This window comes from Mobula birostris, chromosome 5 (genome assembly GCF_030028105.1).
Source record: "Mobula birostris isolate sMobBir1 chromosome 5, sMobBir1.hap1, whole genome shotgun sequence".
Lineage (NCBI taxonomy): Eukaryota > Metazoa > Chordata > Chondrichthyes > Myliobatiformes > Myliobatidae > Mobula > Mobula birostris.
In genome coordinates this window covers 87,568,253-87,589,949 of record NC_092374.1, presented here as the reverse complement: position 1 = coordinate 87,589,949, position 21,697 = coordinate 87,568,253, and the positions used below count along the sequence as shown (strand labels likewise).

Genomic DNA, 21,697 nt, shown 5'->3' with positions numbered 1-21,697 from the left:
ATTAGGACCCATACAGCTTGACACCAGTGTCATTGCAGAGCAATGTGTGATTAAGTGCCTTGCTTAAGGACACAAAACGTTCCCTCGGCTGGGGCTCGAACTCATGACCTCCTGGTAGCTAGTCCAATATCGGTTAAAGATCAGAAGAGACGGATAATAATTCCAATGCCATCCACTAGACAAAATTATCAACAGGGAACTGTTTTTATAGAGAATCTCCTTTGTGAATGTTTACACAGGGAGTCTATGGTTGGTGCTGAGTCTGCTACTTATATATTAACGATCTGAATCATGGATTTGTTGGCTTTGTCGCCAAGTTTATGGATATACGAAGATAGCTGGAGGGGCAGGTAGTGTCAAGGAAGCAGGGAGTCTGCAGAAGGACTTGATCAGATTAAGAGAATGGGCAAAGAAATGGCTGATGGAATATAGTGTAGGGAAGTGTATGGTCATGCACTTTGGTAGAAGGAATAAACAAATTGACTATTCTTCTAAATGGGGAGTGAATTCAAAGATTGAATATGCAAAAGGAATGAGGATTTCAAGTGTAGGATTATCGAAAGCCTAATTTGCAGCTTTAGTCAGCGGTGAGGAAGGCAAATGCAATGTTAACATTCATTTTGATAGGACTAGAGTATAAAAACAAGGGTATAATGCTAAGGTAAATTTCAAAGTAAATTTATTATCAAGGTACATATATGTCACCATATACAACCCTGAGATTCATTTTCTTGTGGGCATACTCAATAAATCCATAGAATAATAACCATAGCAGAATCAAAGAACGAATTCCCAACTAGGGTGTTCAACCAGAATGCAGAAGATAACAAACTGTGTAAATAAAAAAATATAGAAATAATAATAATAAATAAATAAGCAATAAATATCAAGATCACCTGATCACCTAGACAATCATAAGGATTTTTATGAAGTCACAAATTCAACTGTTTCCATGTACACTTTCACCCAAAGAGCATCAGCCTTATCGTATGATTTTATTTTTTTCTATTTGTCCTTTTACCCTTCATCATTGTCCTCAATATTTGTTTTGATTTGTACATCTTCCAAGTTTTTTTTCTTCCATACAAACTGCAATTCAAGCCAAATACAGAACATTTTGTGTATCTGTAAACTAATGTGGCCAACCCTGTCTTCTTTACCTCTTCTTTCAGCATGATGAGGGGGAGCAATATCCTTGCAGGTAGGTTTGCTAGCATGGTTCGGGAGGGTTTAAACTAATTTGCGAGGGGGATGGGACCCAGGGCGATAGAGCAGTGAAAGAAGTGCATGGAGTAAAGCCAGATCTAACATACAGAGAGGCTTTGAGGAAAGAGAAGCAGAATAAATGGTGTAAAGACAGTAAGGTAGAAGGGCTGAAATGTGTGTACCTCAAGGCAAGAAGCATCAGGAACAAAGGTGATGAACTGAGAGCTTGGATACATACATGGAATTATGATGTAGTGGCCATTACAGAGACTTGGCTGGCACCAGGACAGGAATGGATTCTCAATATTCCTGGATTTCAGTGCTTTAAAAGGGATAGAGAGGGCGGAAAAAGGGGAGGAGGGGTGGCATTACTGGTCAGGGATACTATTACAGCTACAGAAAGGGTGGGTAATGTAGCAGGATCCTCTTTTGAGTCAATATGGGTGGAAGTCAGGAATAGGAAGGGAGTAGTTACTCTACTAGGGGTATTCTATAGGCCCCCTGGTAGCAGCAGAGATACAGAGGAGCAGATTGGGAGGCAGATTTTGGAAAGGTGCAAAAATAACAGGGTTGTTATCATGGGTGACTTTAACTTCCCTAATATTGATTGACACCTGATTAGTTCCAAGGGTTTAAATGGGGCAGAATTTGTAAAGTGTGTCCAGGATGGATTTCTGTCACAGTATGTGGACAGGCCGACCAGGGGGAATGCCATACTAGATCTAGTACTAGGTAATGAACCGGGTCAGGTCACAGATCTCTCAGTGGGTGAGCATCTGGGGGACAGTGACCACCGCTCCCTGGCCTTTATAATTATCATGGAAAAGGATAAAATCAAAGAGGACAGGAACATTTTTAATTGGGGAAAGGCAAATTATGAGGCTATAAGGCTAGAACTTGCGGGTGTGAATTGGGATGATGTTTTTGCAGGGAAATGTACTATGGACATGTGGTCGATGTTTAGAGATCTCTTGCGGGATGTAAGGGATAAATTTGTCCCGGTGAGGAAGCTAAAGAATGGTAGGGTGAAGGAACCATGGGTGACAAGTGAGGTGGAAAATATAGTCAGGTGGAAGAAGGCAGCATACATGAGGTTTAGGAAGCAAGGATCAGATGGGTCTATTGAGGAATATAGGGAAGCAAGAAAGGAGCTTAAGAAGGGGCTGAGAAGAGCAAGAAGGGGGCATGAGAAGGCCTTGGCGAGTAGGGTAAAGGAAAACCCCAAGGCATTCTTCAATTATGTGAAGAAAAAAAGGAAGACAGGAGTGAAGGTAGGACTGATTAGAGGTAAAGGTGGGAAGATGTGCCTGGAGGCTGTGGAAGTGAGCGAGGTCCTCAATGAATACTTTTCTTCAGTATTCACCAATGAGAGGGAACTTGATGATGGTGAGGACAATATGAGTGAGGTTGATGTTCTGGAGCATGTTGATATTAAGGGAGAGGAGGTGTTGGAGTTGTTAAAATACATTAGGACAGATAAGTCCCCGGGGCCTGACGGAATATTCCCCAGGCTGCTCCACGAGGTGAGAGAAGAGATTGCTTAGCCTCTGGCTAGGATCTTTATGTCCTCGTTATCCATGGGAATGGTACTGGAAGATTGGAGGGAGGTGAATGTTGTTCCCTTGTTCAAAAAAGGTAGTAGGGATAGTCCGAGGAATTATAGACCAGTGAGCCTTACATCTGTGGTGGGAAAGCTGTTGGAAAAGATTCTTCAGAGATAGGATCTATAGGAATTTAGAGAATCATGGTCTGATCAGGGACAGTCAGCACGGCTTTGTGAAGGGCAGATCGTGTCTAACAAGCCTGATAGAGTTCTTTGAGGAGGTGACCAGGCATATAGATGAGGGTAGTGCAGTGGATGTGATCTATATGGATTTTAGTAAGGCATTTGACAAGGTTCCACACGGTAGGCTTATTCAGAAAGTTAGAAGGCATGGGATCCAGGGAAGTTTGGCCAGGTGGATTCAGAATTGGCTTGCCTGCAGAAGGCAGAGGGTAGTGGTGGAGGGAGTACATTCAGATTGGAGGATTGTGACTAGTGGTGTCCCACAAGGATCTGTTCTGGGACCTCTACTTTTCGTGATTTTTATTAACGACCTGGATGTGGGGGTAGAAGGGTGGGTTGGCAAGTTTGCAGACGACACAAAGATTGGTGGTGTTGTTGTACATAGTGTAGAGGATTGTCAAAGATTGCAGGGAGACATTGATAGGATGCAGAAGTGGGCTGAGAAGTGGCAGATGGAGTTCAACCCGGAGAAGTGTGAGGTGGTACACTTTGGAAGGACAAACTCCAAGGCAGAGTACAAAGTAAATGGCAGGATACTTGGTAGTGTGGAGGAGCAGAGGGATCTCGGGGTACATGTCCACAGATCCCTGAAAGTTGCCTCACAGGTGGATAGGGTAGTTAAGAAAGCTTATGGGGTGTTAGCTTTCATAAGTCGAGGGATAGAGTTTAAGAGTCGCGATGTAATGATGCAGCTCTATAAAACTCTGGTTAGGCCACACTTGGAGCACTGGGTCCAGTTCTGGTCACCTCACTATAGGAAGGATGTGGAAGCATTGGAAAGGGTACAGAGGAGATTTACCAGGATGCTGCCTGGTTTAGTAAGTATACATTATGATCAGAGATTAAGGGAGCTAGGGCTTCACTCTTTGGAGAGAAGGAGGATGAGAGGAGACATGATAGAGGTGTACAAGATAATAAGAGGAATAGATAGAGTGGATAGCCAGCGCCTCTTCCCCAGGGCACCACTGCTCAATACAAGAGGACATGGCTTTAAGGTAAGGGGTGGGAAGTTCAAGGGGGATATTAGAGAAAGGTTTTTTACTCAGAGAGTGGTTGGTGCGTGGAATGCACTGCCTGAGTCAGTGGTGGAGGCAGATACACTAGTGAAGTTTAAGAGACTACTAGACAGGTACATGGAAGAATCTAAGGTGGGGGCTTATATGGGAGGCAGGGTTTGAGGGTCGGCACAACATTGTGGGCCGAAGGGCCTGTACTGTGCTGTAGTATTCTATGTTCTATTTTCTTTGTGTTCTTATTGTTATGTATAGAATCTATGTCCATCACATCCTGTTTCCTTTTCCAGGACTGATTTGAAGTTTGCATGACTCTCATCTTCATCTATCAATAGTGGCAATGTATTTGAGCAACGGCTGTACTTTGATTTTGAGCTATGGTGAGTTACCTCTGTTTAACCTGAGCTCCCTGTGTGTCTGGATATGCTGAGCCTCAGTGAGTTGGTCCACTAGCCTTTCCTCCATTTCCTGGAATTATCTTTGCCGGCTATGTTTCTATATCTTATAAGTAAACAATCGACAGGCTCACCTCGATCTTGCCTCAGGCTTGGAACTTATAACTGGATTATTGCGAGCAGTGTTGGACCCCATATCTAAGAAACGATGTGCTGGCATTGGAGGTGGTCCAGAGGAGGTTCACGAGAAGGATTCCAGGAGTGAAAGGTGGGGGGTGGGGGGAAGAGATCTCATTGAAAGCTATAGAATATTGAAAGGCCTTGATAGATTGGATGTACAGAAGACATTCCCTGTAGTGGGAGAGTCTAGAACCAGAGGACACCTCCTTAGGATACAAGGACGTCCCTTTAGGACAGAGACGAGAAAGAATTTCTTCAGCCAGAGGGTGGTGAAACTATGGAATTCATTGCCACAGTCAGCTGTGGAGGCCAAGTCATTGGGTATGTTTAAAGTAGAGGCTGATAGGCTCTTGATTAGTGAGGTCATGAAGGGATACAGGGAGAAGGCAGGAGACTGAGGCGAGAGGGAAATGGACCAGGCATTGCCGCAGACGGCTGTGGAGACTAAGTCATTGGATACAGTTAAAGTGGAAGTTGATACAATAGGTTACTGATTAGTAAAGGACATTGAAGGTTTCGGGGTGAAGGCAGGATATTGGGATTAAGAGAGATAATAAATTAATCATGATCGAATGACAGACCAGATTTGATGGGCCGAGTAGCCTAATTCTGCTCTTGCGTCTTCAGGTCTTTAATGGAAACGGAAGTTGGGCAGCAAGGGGTTGGAGATTAACTTAACTTAGACTGTCCCTAGTGCAAAAACCATCAGCACGCAGCAACGTTACTCCTTTAACACTAAACACTTAACTTCCCAGCTGCATCTAAATCATTGACTAATTATAACCATATTCTTAATTAAGTACTCCTGATCCCCTTTTGGCTTGGTTATGCATTCATCCTCAATTTTTTTTGAACAATCAGTAATCACTGTCTAAACCTCCTTCAAGATAAAAGCCATCGGAGTGTTTTGGTTTTTAAAAGCTCATAACGATCACTGTTAATTAAGATTAAACAGTTTTCCGAGCGTTTGTCATTTTACCATTTCTTATCTATGGGCTGTGTTCCATTAGAATAGATGAGGTTTTCGAATCTTATCTAACGGTAAAAGCGGATGTACGTTTGGGAAGTGTCATTGTACACACAGACAGTTCTCTCAGGCCTCTCTAGCTCCACCCTGTTGCTCTGCTCTTTCATTTTTATTGGTCTTTGATCTGTCAAAAATTCTCCACTCTGCCCCTGTGAGCTGCACACCGTCTCATGGCATTCTGCAGTGCCATTATTCAATATCTGCATGCACCATGCAAAGTGTCATACAGTCACACAATACAGAGGCAGACCCTTTGGCCCGTCTAGTCCATGCTGAACTAATTGTCCTGTCTAGTCCCCTTCACCTTCGCCCAGACCGTAGCCCTCCATACCTCTCTCATCATGCACTGATCCAAATTTCTCTTAAATGTTGAAGTCGAACCCGTGTCCACCATTTCCACTGGCAGCTCGTTCCACACTCCCCACTACCCTCTGAGTGAAGAAGCTTCTCCCTCATGCTCCCTGAAGCATTTCACCCTTTCACCCTTTAACCCATGACCTCTCATTCTAGTCTCATCCGAAACTTAGTTGAAAAGGATTGCTTGCATTTACTCTATCTATACCCCTCATAATTTTGTACACTGTTCTCAAATCTTCCCTCATTCTTCTATGCTCCAGGGAATAAAGTCCTAACCTTTCCCTGTAACTCAGATCCTCAAGTCCTGGCAACATCCTTGTAAATATCCTCTGCACTTTTTCAAGCTTATTTACATCTTTCCTGTAGGTAGGTGACCAAAACTGCACGCAACACTCCAAATTAGGCCTCACTGACATCTTATACAACTTCAACATAACATCCCATCTCCTGTATCAATACTTAGGTTTATGAAAGTCAATGTGCTAATGTGGAAACCTCTAAACCAGGAAAACGCAAATAATAAAACCAAGACGTGGTTCCGAGTATTCACTGCACCTCGTGTTTTATTTTTGCACTGATATAAGCTTGACCCAGTCAAGAGCTTCTGTGCAAGTCTGACTGTTCCATTCCACACTGGGTCTTGAGCATTAGACAGTGTAATTATTAGTAAACATGCCCTATGCTATAAGGTTCATGGACACAGATCAATTTTATTCATCATATACATTTACATGTATTAGGAAGTTGTTGTGGTGCATTGGTCAGGTCACAACATGCAACAAAAACAATATTCAGTATTTATTTACTTTTATTTGTTTATTAATTGAGTTACCACGTGGAGCCGCATTGCCAAGCAATCCTGCAATTTAACCCTGGCCTAATTACGGGACAATTTACAATGATCAATTACCTACCAACTGGTACATCTTTGGACTGTGGGAAGAAACCAAGCACCTGGAGGAAACTCAACTATAAAGAATAAGAAATTATATAAAAATATAGAATTATATATAAGAACATAAGAAGATAAGAAATAGGAACAGGAGTAGGCCATCTGTCCCGTCGAGCCTGTTCCGCCACTCAATAAGATCATGGCTGATCTGGCCACAGTCTCATCTCCACCTACCTGCCTTTCCCCCATAACCCTTAATTCCCCTACTATGTAAAAATCTGGTCTTAAAGTAAAAAAAAGTGAGTAAAGTTAGAAGTTCAAGGACCGATATGGAATAAAATGCATAAATAAATACCAGCATGTATTTACAAAGTTAACAGTATTTTAAAAAGTGGGTTAAAGTGTTTACAGTGCAGTGCAATGATATGGATAATAGATAGAGGTGGTAGGAGCTAACTGGAATGGTTGATCAAATTAACTGACTCCAATTCCAAAATGCTTTAAGTACTTCATGATAAAAGCCAAAGATAAACTTCTACTTTAAGATTTCAATGGTTTACTGAGGGAATCCAGAGTTGCTGAGACCCTTCTATGATGATTAACACAGATCTCTTTGAACTACACAAAGTACCTGAGCAAACACATCCACCTCAATGCGTATCATTAAATAAATACAACTTGTTGTACCTTTTGGAATTTTGCTAGGTCAAATATGGCTGCTAAATGTTTCCACTAAATAATCACGAAACCTAAAACCAAAATATTTTCTGAGAAACAGTTTGCATTTCTGAATTGTAACAGTTTCTTAATCATAATTAAAATTTCTAGCTGTAGTCAAATTTATTACATTATCTGAATTACAGATTTCAAAAGCTACAACTCACTGACAAAACACAACAAGGTATTACGTTCTAAAGAGGAAAGTTTGCAATGGGAGTGAAATTAACCACAGAATGAACTTCATCCTCAAACTCCATAAAATTCATCTCCCCTCTCGCTGTGGAAGGAGTGACACCTCTCTCTCTCATTAGTGAGAGAAAGAGAGAGAGCCTGTGGCATGTCAATGCGCTGAGTTATGAACTGTAGTTTTTGATGGACCTAGATCATGGTCTCTTTGGGGGCTTTTGCTATTGCTTGCATGGTGGGTGGTGAGGCCTGATGCTTCCAGCCAGAACAAGTAGGGGGAGGGTTGATGCTTTGCTGCTGTTTGTGCTTGGGAGTGGGGAAGAGGGGCTTTGGAGTTCTAATGTCTTTCTGTCATTCATTCTTTGGGATTTTCTTCTGCTTTGTGGATGTCTGTAAGAGTAAGGATTTCAGGTTGTATACTGTATACATTCTCTGATACTAAATGGAAGCATTAACCACTGAAGTTCTCTCAAATGTTGCAACTGATATGGGAATGTTTTAAAATTTAGGAGAATTAGTACAAGTTACAGTATTGTTCTGTAATGTTGTGAGAGTGTGCAGAGCAGTACAGTTTAGGAGGGGGAGCAAGTGGATAAAAACAGGAAATCCATTGGATCTGGTTATCAACAGTGACACATGATAACATATACATTAGTTTGATTTCTCCAATATCTTTTGTGCATTGTATGTCTAATTAACTCCATGTCATTGTAGGACTGTTTAGCAAATGCTAACACACAATTCACTACTTGTAGGAGAAGTGGAAACAGAATTTGGTGTACGTCACTAATGACTCTAGCAAATTTCTACAGACGTAGTGTGGAGAGCATTCTGATTGGTTGCATTGCCCTCTGCTATGGAGGTGCCAATCTGGTGTTCCCAGTGGGCCAAAGATCCTCTTTCTGTGCTAAATCAAGGAATTAGTTGTGGTATTAATGAAAAGAGACAATGAGACTATTTAAACCAGGTGTAATAAATATTGCAAAGTACGTCAATAGGGATCATTGATGAATTCTGTGAACTAATACTCTGAGGCTTGACACCTACATTCCAACACTGCATGAACTTCCTAAACCTCAAGAATCACATTCCAGTAAATCCAATCCTGACACAGAAAGTTGCTGCTCATCCAAAAAAAATTGCTGTTGCATGTTAAGGCTAATATCCCGTGACCTCGAGCAAACGACAGGATGGGATACGTGACAGAGAGCAGAAGGGAGCCTCATGATGTTTTACTCCGCTATCTTTCCCAGTGTTAATATTTCAAGATTGTCGCTGGTTTCCATGACATGATACAACGGCTTTTATTAGAAAGGGATATGGCAGAGTTACTGAAACAGGCTGCATTGTTCTGTTATACTTGATGTTAGAAAACCACTGAGATTTTTTAGGTCACCCCGTGCCCCCTCCCCACCACCACTACAATCTTAGAAGACAAGAATCAAAATACTTTGGGAAACCAAGCTACTCAAATAATTTTTCCATTCATTAGCTTTGGACATTGATGTGGAGGATTTTCTGAATCTGACAGCGGGGTAGAGACTGTGTAAATGCAGTTACTCAAGGAGAAAACTCGATTTCCTATGCATTATTTTAACTTCATCAGTCCACAGGATTTGTTTCCCAAAATGCATCAGGCTTGTTTAGATGTACCTTTGAACCTTTGGAATAGAACTTTTTGCCCGCAAAGAGCAAAGGTATGTTTGGAGAAAAAAGGGTGCAGAATTTCATAAAAAGAACACCTCTCCAACTGTTAAGCACGGGGGTGGATCGATCATGCTTTGGGTTTGTGTTTCAGCCAGTGGCACGGGGACATTTGCTGGAAGAGGGAAGAATGAATTCAATTAAATACCAGCAAATTCTGGAAACAAACATCACACCATCTGTAAAAAAGCCAAAGATGAAAAGAGGATGGCTTCTACAACAGGATAATGAACCTAAACACACCTCAAAATCCACAATGGACTGTCTCAAGAGGCGCAAGCTGAAGGTTTTGCAATGGCCCTCACAGTCCCCTGACCTAAACATCATCAAGAATCTGTGGATAGACCTCAAAAGAGCAGTGCATGCAAGACGGCCCAAGAATCTCACAGAACTAGAAGCCTTTTGCAAGGAAGAATGGGCAAAAATCCCCCAAACAAGAATTGAAAGACTCTTAGCTGGCTACAGAAAGCATTTACAAGCTGTGATACTTGCCAAAGGGGGTGCTACTAAGTACTGCCATGCAGGGTGCCCGAACTTTTGCTTCGGGCCCTTTTCCTTTTTTGTTATTTTGAAACTGTAAAAGATGGAAATAAAAAAGTTTTCTTGCTTAAAATATTAAAGAAAGAAATGTGTCATCTTTAACTTTATGCCTTTTGGAAATCAGTTCATCTTTTACTTGCTTAGCTATTCACAGTAACAGAAATTTTGAGTGGGGTGCCCAAACTTTTGTATGCCACTGTGTATAGCTGTGTGCCTCAGACTTTTGCACGGTACTGTATTTGTCAATGTGGAGCAGAGAATGAGTCTGTAAATCTGGTGGGAGCACAGGATGTTGGGAACGGAGAGGGTGGAGAAGTGTGGGACAGTTGGCAAAGAAGGAGTGCCAGGTGGCACAGGTGCAGACACACCCATTCTGAGACACCAGGCAAGGTCATTTGATTCCAAACAACTGGATTATTGATCATTACAGAACGTCTCTCTGGTGCTTCCCACTCCCTCTTCTCTCTCTTCCTTTTTTCCCAACCATGATTCCCCTCACCCTGCTCCCTTCCCATTCTCAGTCCACAATAGAGACCCATGTCAGAATCAGGTTAATCATCACTCACATGTCATTAAATACATATATACCTGCCTAAGACTTTTGCACAGTCCTGTAGATGCCACTGTGGGATGTGCACTTTGCAAGGCTGGGCAGTAGGGTGTATTGGGGTGACTGGGTAGGGAAAAAAGGATCAAGTAGAAGATCCTCAGCCACCTATCAGCTAATATGATGAAGATAGACTCAGATGCAATACTTGAAAAGTACGACAGTGTTGAAAGATGGACTATGTAGCACCTTTCGACCCACCCGCTCCTCAAGGACTTCAAAGGCTGGTTCACAAATGGAAAATTGAGGAGTTTGGTGAAAAGATAGGAAGAACATGCAGTAGCTAGGTTTGGAATGTATAGAAACTGGTTAAGCACAGGATTAGGTTCAACCATGATGGCTTCATTGATTAAACATCCCACTGGCACGTGGCTGACTGGGAAAGACACAGAATGGCAGACGCTGTTTATTGGCCTGACCACAAGATATAGGAGCAGAATTAGGCCCATCAAGTCTGCTCTATCATTCCATCGTGGCTAATTTATCATACCTCTCACCCCCATTCTCCTGCTTTCTTTCCATAACTTTTTTTTGCCTTCCTAATCAAGAACCTAACATCAGCTTTAAATACACTCATTGACTTAGCCTCCACAGCCATCTGTGGCAATGAAGTCCACAGATTCACCTACCCCTGGCCAAAGAAATTCCTTTTCATCTCTGATCTCAAGGGATGCCCTTTAATTCCGAAGCTGTGCCCTCTTGCCCACAATAGGAAATACCCTTTCTAAATCCATTCTTTCAAAATTCAATGGATTTCAATTAGATCATCTGTCAGGGTTCTGAAAGAGGTAGCTGAAGAGATTGTGGAGGCATTAGTTGTGATCTTTCGGGAATGGTTCCAGAAAACTGGAAAATTGTAAATGTCACTTTACTCTTTAAGAAGAGAAGGAGGCAAAAAAAAGAAAATTATAGGCCAGTTAACCTGACCAGTGGTTGGGAAGATGTTGGAGTTCATTATTAAGGATGAGGTTTTGGGGTACTTGGAGGCACATGGTAAAGGAGGCAAAAGTCACCCATCATTTCCTTAAGGGAAAATCTTGCCTGACATATCTGTTGGAATTCTTTGAGGAAATAACAGACAGGATAGACAAAGAAGAGTCAGTGGATATTGTTTCCTTGGATTTTTGGAAGGCTTTTGACAAAGTGCCACACGAGGCTCTTAACCAGATAACAGCCCATGGTATTACAGGAAAGATATAGGAGCATGGATAGAAAATTGGATGACTGGCAGGAGGCAAAGAGTGGGAATAAAGGGGGCCTATTCTGGTGACTAGTGGTATTCTGCAGTTGTTGGTATTTGGACCACTTTTTTTTCACATTATATGTCAATGATTTAGATGACGGAAGTGATGACTTTGTGGCCAAGTTTGCAGACAATACAAAGTTAGGTGGAGGGGTAGGTAGTGTTGAGGAAGCAGAGAGACAGCAGAATGACTTAGACAGATTGAGAGAATGGAAAAGAAGTGGCAGTTGAAATACAATGCAGGGAAACATATAGGTATGCACTTTGATAGAAGGAATAAAGGCTTACGTAGACTATTTTCTAAATGGTGAGAAATGGGGAGTCCTTGTACAGGAATCCCTAAATGTTAATTTACAGCTTGAGATGGTGGTGAGGAAGACAAGTGCAATGTTAGCATTTATTTCGAGTGGATTAGAATATAAAAGTCAGGATGTAATGCTGAGGATTTATAAGGCACTTGTCAGACTGCACTTGTAAGCAGTACTGTAAGCAGTTTTGGCACCCTTATCTCTTAAAAGATGTAAGCAGTTTTGGTACCCTTAAAAGATGTGCTGGCATTAGAATGGGTGCAGCGGAGGTTCATGAGAATGATTCCAGAAAGGAAAGGGTTAATGTATGAGAATTGTTTGTTGTCTGAGCCTGTACTCCCTGGAGCTTTGAAAAATCAGGGGGGGGAATCTCATTGAAATCTATTGAATATTGAAAGGCCCATATAGAGTGGATGTAGAGAGGATGTTTCCTATAACGGGGGAGTCTAGGACCGGAGGGCACAGCCTCAGAGCAGAGGGACGTCCCCTTAGAGATGAGGAGGAATTTCTTTAGCCATGGGGGGGTGAATTTGTGGAATTCATTAGCACAGAAGGCTTTGGAGGCCAAGACATTGAGTATATTTAAAGCGGAGGTTGATAGGTTCTTGATTAGTCAGGGCATCAAAGGTTACAGGAGAAGGCAGGAGAATTGGGTGGGAAGGGGGAAATAAATCAATCAAGATCAAATGGCCTAATGCTGTCATATGTCTTATGGTCATCTTCTTCTAAGCTCTGGTACAGGCCCAGAGACACCTCTCTAGTCTCTGCAAAAGCTTGCCCCTGCTCTACACTGCCACCCCTTCCAGAAGGATGCTGAGATTTCACCCCCCCTCCCCCACCCCTGCCAGGCCCCCATTTGCTCTTGTAAACACATCATCACTACTCACAGGAGCAAAGCTCTTCACCATCTGTGCAATGCTGCGGATGTTACTGTAGCTCCTCTCTATTACGTACAGCATGGTGCCGCTGACTGTCATGTTCTGGGCCTTCTGGACCCCAGCAGCCAGCAGCTTGAGACCATCCTGGACCTCCTTGGCTTTCGTCCCCATCTACCAAAAAACAATAAAGGTTAAAGGAGGGTTAATTTTTCCCAAAGGAACAAAGTGTTAGTTCTCATTAATACAGGAAAAGAGGCTGTGAACTTGCATTTTCTTGACCTTCGCTTCCTCCATCCCAACCTTTGCCAAAAAGACAGGTCCTTCTGTTTTATGATAAAGTAAAAGTTCTCGTAATGTAGCCCTTATTGTGCAATTATTACTAATAATGAGATAACATCTGACACAAATAGCTTTATTATTCCCTGTGCTGTTTCCTCTACATTCTGAAATCTGGAGGCTGTTTTAATTCCTTCATCGTTAGCAGCAATTGAGATTCTTGATTTAAGCTTTAGCTATTTAGCTATTGGTTACAGCACACTTCTGAATTTATTACCTCAACTTCTATAGTGCCCGGAACAATCTTAAGCTCTTCAAAGTATATCCATTACCCAAATGTGGAAACATGCGTAGCGGGGTGGAAATATGTCTCTACCAAAGGATATGTAAGGTGCTCCATCCCTCCACTAGCCTCCAGGTCACCCTTGGAAAGGTGTGGCACCTGCTTCATGTTCCCCCCACCCCCCCAATCAGGGTCATATGAGGCTATAGGAACAGGTGGTGGATATCACAAGTCCTGGTTATGCAACCATTGATGCCAGACAGACAAGCTCTGAAAAGTATTGATAATGGCTGGGGTCTCCCATCTTGTAAAGGCACTTCCCAAAAGGTGGCAAATGGCAAATCACTTCTGTAGAAAAATTTGCTAAAAACATTCATGGTCATGGAAAGTCCATGAAGGCTTACATCATACAACACGGCTCATAATGACAATGATGATGAATGCAGGAAACATGGCAGTCTACATGCCCACAATGTAATAATGACTGGATAATTTAAAGATGACACAAATATTGGGCAGGACAGAAGAGAATTCCAATGTTCTTCTTCAAAGTGGTGCCTTTATTGTAGTTTGTCATTGGCTTTCGAGTCTATAGTGCGGTTAGCAAGACACACAAAATGCTGGAGGAACTCAGCAGGTCAGGCAGCATCTATGGAGAAGTATAAACACATCTGTAAAGGGAAATTCAGATTAGTCTTATCAGCGATTACCATCTGCATCACCACATTTTGGGCTGAGACCCTTCATCAGCACTTCAAAAGTTGACTGTCTATTCCTCTCCGTAAGTGCTACCTGAACTGCTGAGTTCCTCCAGCATTTTGTGTGTGTGTGTGTGTGTGTGTGTGTAAGTCTGGATTTGCAGCATCTGCAGAATCTCTTGTGTTTATAATTTGGTGATGTGCATAGTAATTGTTGGTAAGACCGATCAGAAGTTCCCTTCACACAGATGACAGAGGTGTAGGGATGCTGTAGCAGCTGTTCTTGATTCTTCAAGATTTTCTTTTCCTCCATGAGCGAGCACTGCTTTTTAAGCGGGTGCCAAACAGGCGGGGTGGACAATCTCTAAATTGTATTGATAATGGCTGGTGTCACCCGTTTTGTAAAGGAACTGCCCAGAAGACAGTGGTGGAGTAGTGGAGATAAGCTTCCACTGCCTATTAAATGCTAATAACAGTGTCTACTGACAGGAGAAGAGGCAAAGGTGGGTTGTTGATACATTAAAACCAGTTGCTTCAGGCTGATGGGGCTGAAGAGGCAAAGGAGATTCTGCATCTGCAGAATCTCTTGTGTTTATAATTTGGTGATGTGCATAGTAATTGTTGATAAGACCGATCAGAAGTTCTCTTCACACAGATGACAGAGGTGTAGGGATGCTGTAGCAGCTGTTCTTGATTCTTCAAGATTTTCTTTTCCTCCATGAGCGAGCACTGCTTTTTATGCGGGTGCCAAACAGGCGGGGTGGACAATCTCTAAAGAGTATTGATAATGGCTGGTGTCACCTGTCTTGTAAAGGAACTGCCCAGAAGACAGTGGTGGAGTAGTGGAGATAAGCTTCCACTGCCTATTAAATGCTAATAACAGTGTCTACTGACAGGAGAAGAGGCAAAGGTGGGTTGCTGATACATTAAAACCAGTTGCTTCAGGCTGATGGGGCTCATCAGCTGTGGTTGGCAGCTCACAGCTCTATGTCCTTTTAAAACAGATGAGGAGGAATTTCTTTAGCCAGAGGTTAGTGAATCTGTGGAATTCATTGCCACAAACAGTTTTGGAGGCCAAGTCATCGGGTATACTTAAAGCAGAATTTGATAGGTTCTCGTTTAGTGGGTCTGGAAGAAGGCAGGAGAGGAATAGTAATCAGCCAAGTTGAAATGGTGGAACAGGCTCGATAGGCCAAATGGCCTTATGGTCTTATGTACCCCCAGACTTTAGCAGCAGAATAATGTTAACATTAGATGTACAAAAACTGTATCATACAGGAATAGAGTCTGGACACAGGTCCTTGGTGCCCACAATTGTAGCTGCCTTAAACACATCCTCTGAAAGCTCATTCTCACAACCCTCAATAACAAGCTCACCATCCTATCTCGATTTGTGGCTAGCCACAATCCTATAGAAATGAAAGGCCACCTCTAGTAATAGATTAACTCCATCTACCCAACTTTATGGGGTGGTGGTGCAGATAAGTCTCTACCAAAGGAGCTTTAAGGTGCTCCGTCCATCTGCTAGTCTGCAGGTCATCCTTGGGCAAGGTGTGGCACCTCCTTAGATACCCCCCACTCCCAACCAGGATCACTTGAAGCCATGGGAGCAGATGGTGGATGGTCGTATGAGCAGCCGGTGCATATGACAAGTCCTGGTTATGCAACCACTGATGCCAAGCAGACAATCTCTGAAGAGTATCATAGTGGCTGGGGTTATCTGCCTTGCAAAGACACTGCCCAGAATAAGGCAATGGCAAACCACTTCTGTAGAAAATTTTGCCAAGAATAGTCATGGTCAAGACGTCATACAGCACAGCAGATAATGAATCAATGAACTCAACTTTATAAAACACCCTTTAACTCTCTCATCAAACATAACAGTTTTTCCATCTTCTATTGTTGATTCAGAATCCCTTCTGCCAATTTGCTCAACAACTCTTATAGTGCTCAACAAGGTTGCATCTTCAGCCCCCAACTCTGCTCCCTAAACAATCATGACTGCATGGTCATATTCAGGTGTAACTCTATCTACAAGTTTGGAGATGATCCCACTGTACTGAGCTGTATCTCAATTAACAATGAGTCAGAGTACATGAAGGAGATAGAGAGCTTAGCAACATGGTGTCATGACAACAAACTTTCCCTCAATGTCAACAAAATAAAATGCCTGGTCATTGACTTTAGAAAGCGGGGGGGGGGGGGGGGTGCACATGCTCCTGTCTACATCAATGGTGTTGAGGTTGAGAGGGTTGAGAGTTTCAGCTTCCCAGGACAGAACATCACCAATAACTTCTCCTGGTTCTACCATGTAGAAATAATGGCCTGAAAAGCTCTACGGACTCACTTCCTACTACTTCAGTACAGCAGCTAGCATAATCAAAGACCCTACCTACCCCAGACATTCTCTCTTCACCTCTCTCCCATCAGGCAAAAGATACAAAAGCCTGAAAGGACGTTCTACCAGGCTCAAGGACAGCTTCTACCCCAGTGTTACAAGACTATTGAAAGATCCCCTAGGACAATAAAATGGAGTCTTGATCTCACAATCTACCTCATTATGATCTTGCACCTTACTGTTTACCTGCACTGCACTTTCTCTGCAGCTGCTGCACTTTATTCAGCATTGTTATTGTTTCAAGCAACACACGTCAAAGTTGCTGGTGAACGCAGCAGGCCAGGCAGCATCTCTAGGAAGAGGTACAGTCGACGTTTCAGGCCGAGACCCTTCGTCAGGACTAACTGAAGAGCTAGTAGTAAGAGATTTGAAAGTGGGAGGGGGAGGGGGAGATCCAAAATGATAGGAGAAGACAGGAGGGGGAGGGATGGAGCCAAGAGCTAGACAGGTGATTGGCAAGAGGGATATGAGAGGATCATGGGACAGGAGGCCCAGGGAGAAGGAAAAGGGGGAGGGGGGAAACCCAGAGGATGGGCAAGGGGTATAGTCAGAGGAACAGAGGGAGAAAAAGGAGAGTGAGAGAAAGAATGTGTGTATATAAATAAATAACGGATGGGGTACGGGGGGGGGAGGTGGGGCATTAGCGGAAGTTAGAGAAGTCAATGTTCATGCCATCAGGTTGGAGGCTACCCAGACGGAATATAAGGTGTTGTTCCTCCAACCTGAGTGTGGCTTCACTCAGGTTGGAGAAACAACACCTTATATTCCGTCTGGGTAGCCTCCAACCTGATGGCATGAACATTGACTTCTCTAACTTCCACTAATGCCCCCCGCCGTACCCCATCCGTTATTTATATACACACATTCTTTCTCTCACTGTCCTTTTTCTCCCTCTGTCCCTCTGAATATACCCCTTGCCCATCCTCTGGGTTCCCCCCCTCCCCCTTTTCCTTCTCCCTGGGCCTCCTGTTCCATGATCCTCTCATATCCCTCTTGCCAATCACCTGTCTAGCTCTTGGCTCCATCCCTCCCCCTCCTGTCTTCTATCATTTTGGATCTCCTCCTCCCCCTCCCACTTTCAAATCTCTTACTAGATCTTCCTTTAGTTAGTCCTGACGAAGGGTCTCGGCCTGAAACATCCACTGTACCTCTTCCTAGAGATGCTGCCTGACCTGCTGCGTTCACCAGCAACTTAGATATGTGTTGCTTGAATTTCCAGCATCTGCAGAATTCCTCGTGTTTGCGTTGTTATTGTTTCACATTGTTCTAGCTCAGTGCACTGTGTAATGATTTGATCTGTATGAAACTGTGCAAGACCTGCTTTTTTCACTATATCATGGTACATGTGGCAATAATAATCCAATTCCGATTCCAATTCCAATTTGTGTCAAAAGCCTATTCCTGATATTTTCCTTACTTTTCCTTACTTTCCCCGTGATATTTGAAACTATATTTTAATAAACAAGAACTTCAATCAGCCTTTTCAAACCTTTTGTAAATTTTATGAAACTTAACGAGGTTAACCTGATTCTTTTGTTATAAAACCAGCTACCCCTCCCCCAAATTATTCTGGCTTGTTCCCACTTTCCAGTCCTGATGGAGGGTCTTGCCCTGAAATGTCCACTGTTTATTCCTCTTCATAGATGCTTCCTCACCTGCTGAGTTCCTCCGGCATTTTGTATTTGTTTCTCTGGATTTCCAGCAACTGGAGAATCTTCTGTAGTTATGATTAGGCTGACTATATTTTTTCCTCATATCTCTGATGCTTGGAACATGTTCAGTCCAGTCACTTGTCTCCATGGCCTTTAAAGGGCACTGAGATCTCTCAAATAGTTCTGCCATCAACCCCCACATACCAGCACATCATCAAGATATTAACACATCCTCAACTGTAGCTGCACAATCTCTGCTATAAAAAACTTCATCAAATGTTCTTGTAACCTAACATTTTAACTATCTTTAACCACAACAATACATTGAATGGTTTTATCAGTTTTATTCACCATGCCTCAGAAGCCCTACCCCATCTGTACACAGCACAATTCAACTTCTTTTAGTTTGATGACCAACCTTACTTGCCTTATACATTTCCATGTATTTAGAATTTGTTGAGGTGTGTTGGTCAGGGTGTGATATGCAACAAAAAAACAACTTGCAACAATTATAAAAATAAAGAATTATATAAAAATTAAAGTTAGAGGTTAAAGTATGGATATGGAATAAAGTGTGCATACATACATAAATACTAACGTGTATTTACAATGTAAATCATTTGTGTTATGTGCCTTGTCATATGTTGTGGGTGATCGTGGTCTTTCCATGACCATGATTGTTCTTGCCAAACTTTTCTACAAGTGGTTTGTCATTACTTTCTTCTGGGCAGTGTCTTTACAGATAGGTGACTCCAGTCATTATCAATATTCTTTAGAGATTGCCTGCCTGGCGTCAGTGGTCACATAACCAGGACATGTGATACGCACCAGATGCTCATTCAACTATCCACCACCTACTCCCATGGCTTTGCATGACCCTGATTGGGGGGGGGGGCGCAGGGGCTACAACCTTGCCCAAAAGTGACCTTCAGGCTAGCGGAGGGAAGGAGCACCTTACACCTTCTTTGGTAGAGACATATCTTCACCCCGCTACCTACAATGTAAGTAGCATTATAGAAAGTGATTCAGTGAGGTGACTGATAGAAAAGATGGGGGTGGGGGGAGCTAACTAGAATGGTTGATCAGATTAACTGCCTGAGGGAAGATACTTTTAAATTGGCACAAAGATTTTGTTTTTTATGGTGCTTTCCAGAGGGGAGTTTTAGAAAAAGCCATTTTGCAGGGGTGGTAGTGTCCACAATTATATTTTCCAGCCTATTTCTTTGTCCTGGACACATATGTTATGATTTATAACTTCAAAACGTTAAAATAATTGAAAGGAAAGCAAGACAGCCAAGAGATGCGGGTCTTATATTTGTTCCTTGAGGAAGGCACACACATATCATGTGGTAGCGTCATCATGTATGCAATTCATGTATTTTTACTGGTGAATAAAACTGATAAACCATTCAACACATTGTTGTGGATTGTACCGCTGTGGTTAAGGAGCCATACACAATAGTCAGAGGAACAGACAGGAGATTTTGTGGATGTGATTGGGATACCCGAATGATATGTTACCTCCCAGGTGCCAGGGTCAGGGACATCTCGGATCATGTCCACAGCATTTTGCAGGGGAAGGAAGAGCAGCCAGATGTCTTGGTACCAATGACATAGGAAGGAAAAGCAAAGGGGTCCTGAAGAAAGAATTTAGAGAGCTAGGCAGAAAGCTGAGAAGCAGGACCTCCAAGGTAGCAATTTTGGATTGCTTACCTGTGCCACATGCCAGTGAGGGTAAAAACAGGATGGCTTGACAGACAAATGCGTGGCTGAAAAGCTGGTGCAGGGGGCAGGGCTTCAGGTTCTTGGATCATTGGGATTTCTTCTGGGGGAGGTATGACCTGTTCAAAAGTGACAGGTTACACCTGAACCGGAAGAAAACCAATATTCTCAGGTAGGTTTGTTACAGCTGTTGGAGAGGGTTTAAGCTAATTTGGCAAAGGAATGGGAACCGGAGTGAAGGGACTCAGCACAGGACGGATGGTAAAAAAGCAAAGATAGTGTGCAGTCAGACTGTCAGGAAGGTCAGGCAGATGATAGGACAAAATTGTATCCAGCAGGGTGAATATTAGTGTAATAGGGGTGCAGAATCAAAAAGGGTAGCAAATACAGTGTTATATCTCAATGCATGGAGTATAAGAAATAAGGTGGATGATCTTGTTGTACTTTTACAGATTGTTGGGTATGATGTTGTGGCCATCACTGAATCATGGCTGAAGGATGGTTGTAGCTGGGAGCTGAATGTCCAAGGTTACACATTGTATCAGAGGGATAGGAGTGTCACCAGTGGAGGTGGTGTGGCTCTGCTGATAAAGAATGGCATCAAATCATTAGAAAGATGTGACATAGAATCGGAAGAGGTTGGATCCTTGTGGGATCAGTTAAGAAACTGCAAGGGTAACGAACCCTGATGGCAGTTATATACAGGCCACCAAACAGTAGCTGGGATGTGGGCTACAGAATACAACGGGAAATAGAAAAGGCATGTCAAAAGGACAATGTTATGATAGTCATGGGAGGTTTTAACATGCAGGTAGATTGGGAAAATCAAATTCAAGAGAGTGAATTTGTTGAATGCCTACGAAATGGCTCTTTAGAGCAGTTTATTGTTGAGCCTACTAGGGGATCAGCTATAGTGGATTGAGTGTTAGGTAATGAACCGGAGATGATTAGGGAGTATAAGGTACAAGAACCCCTAGGAGACCATGATCACAATATGATTGAGTTCAACTTGAAATTTGATAGCGTGAAAGTAAAGTCTGACATAGCAGTATTTCAGTGGAGTCAAGGAAATTACAGTGGTATGAGAGAGGAGTTGGCAAAAGTAAATTGGAAGGAGATTGGCTTGAGTTTCTGGGGAAAATGAGAAAGGTGCAGGACAGATTTATTCCAAAAACAAAGAAATATTCAAATGGGAAATGGTGGCTAACAAGGGAAGTCAAAGCTAATGTAAACGCAAAAGAGAGGGCAAACAACAAAGCAAATATTAGTGGGAAGATAGAGGATTGGGAAGCTTTTAAAAACCTACAAAAAGCAACTAAAAGAATCATTAGGAGGGAAAAGATGAAATATGAAAGCAAGCTAGCAAACAGTATCAAAATGGATAGAAAACGAGGCCGAAGAAATAATAATGGGGACACAAGGAGATGGCAAATGAACTAAATGAGTATTTTGCATCAGTCTTCACTATGGAAGACATTAGCAGTGTGCCAGGTGTTGAAGGTTGTGAGGGAAGAGAAATGAGTGTATTTACTATTACAAGGGAGAAGGTGCTCAAAAAGCTGAAAGACCTTAAAGTGCATACGTCATGTGGACCAGATGGCTGCACCCTGGGGTTCTGAAAGAGGT

General features: G+C 42.6%; 1 protein-coding gene across 3 annotated transcripts in view; it reads right to left on the bottom strand.

Annotated features, from left to right (window-relative positions):
* epoa (erythropoietin a) overlaps nt 1-21,697 on the bottom strand; it is a 65,680-nt gene that overhangs the window by 4,370 nt on the left and 39,613 nt on the right. For all 3 annotated transcript variants that reach the window (XM_072258352.1, XM_072258350.1, XM_072258353.1), the window contains one exon: nt 13,052-13,213. In XM_072258352.1, the coding sequence (XP_072114453.1) occupies nt 13,052-13,213 (162 nt within the window). The remainder of the gene's footprint in view (nt 1-13,051; nt 13,214-21,697) is intronic.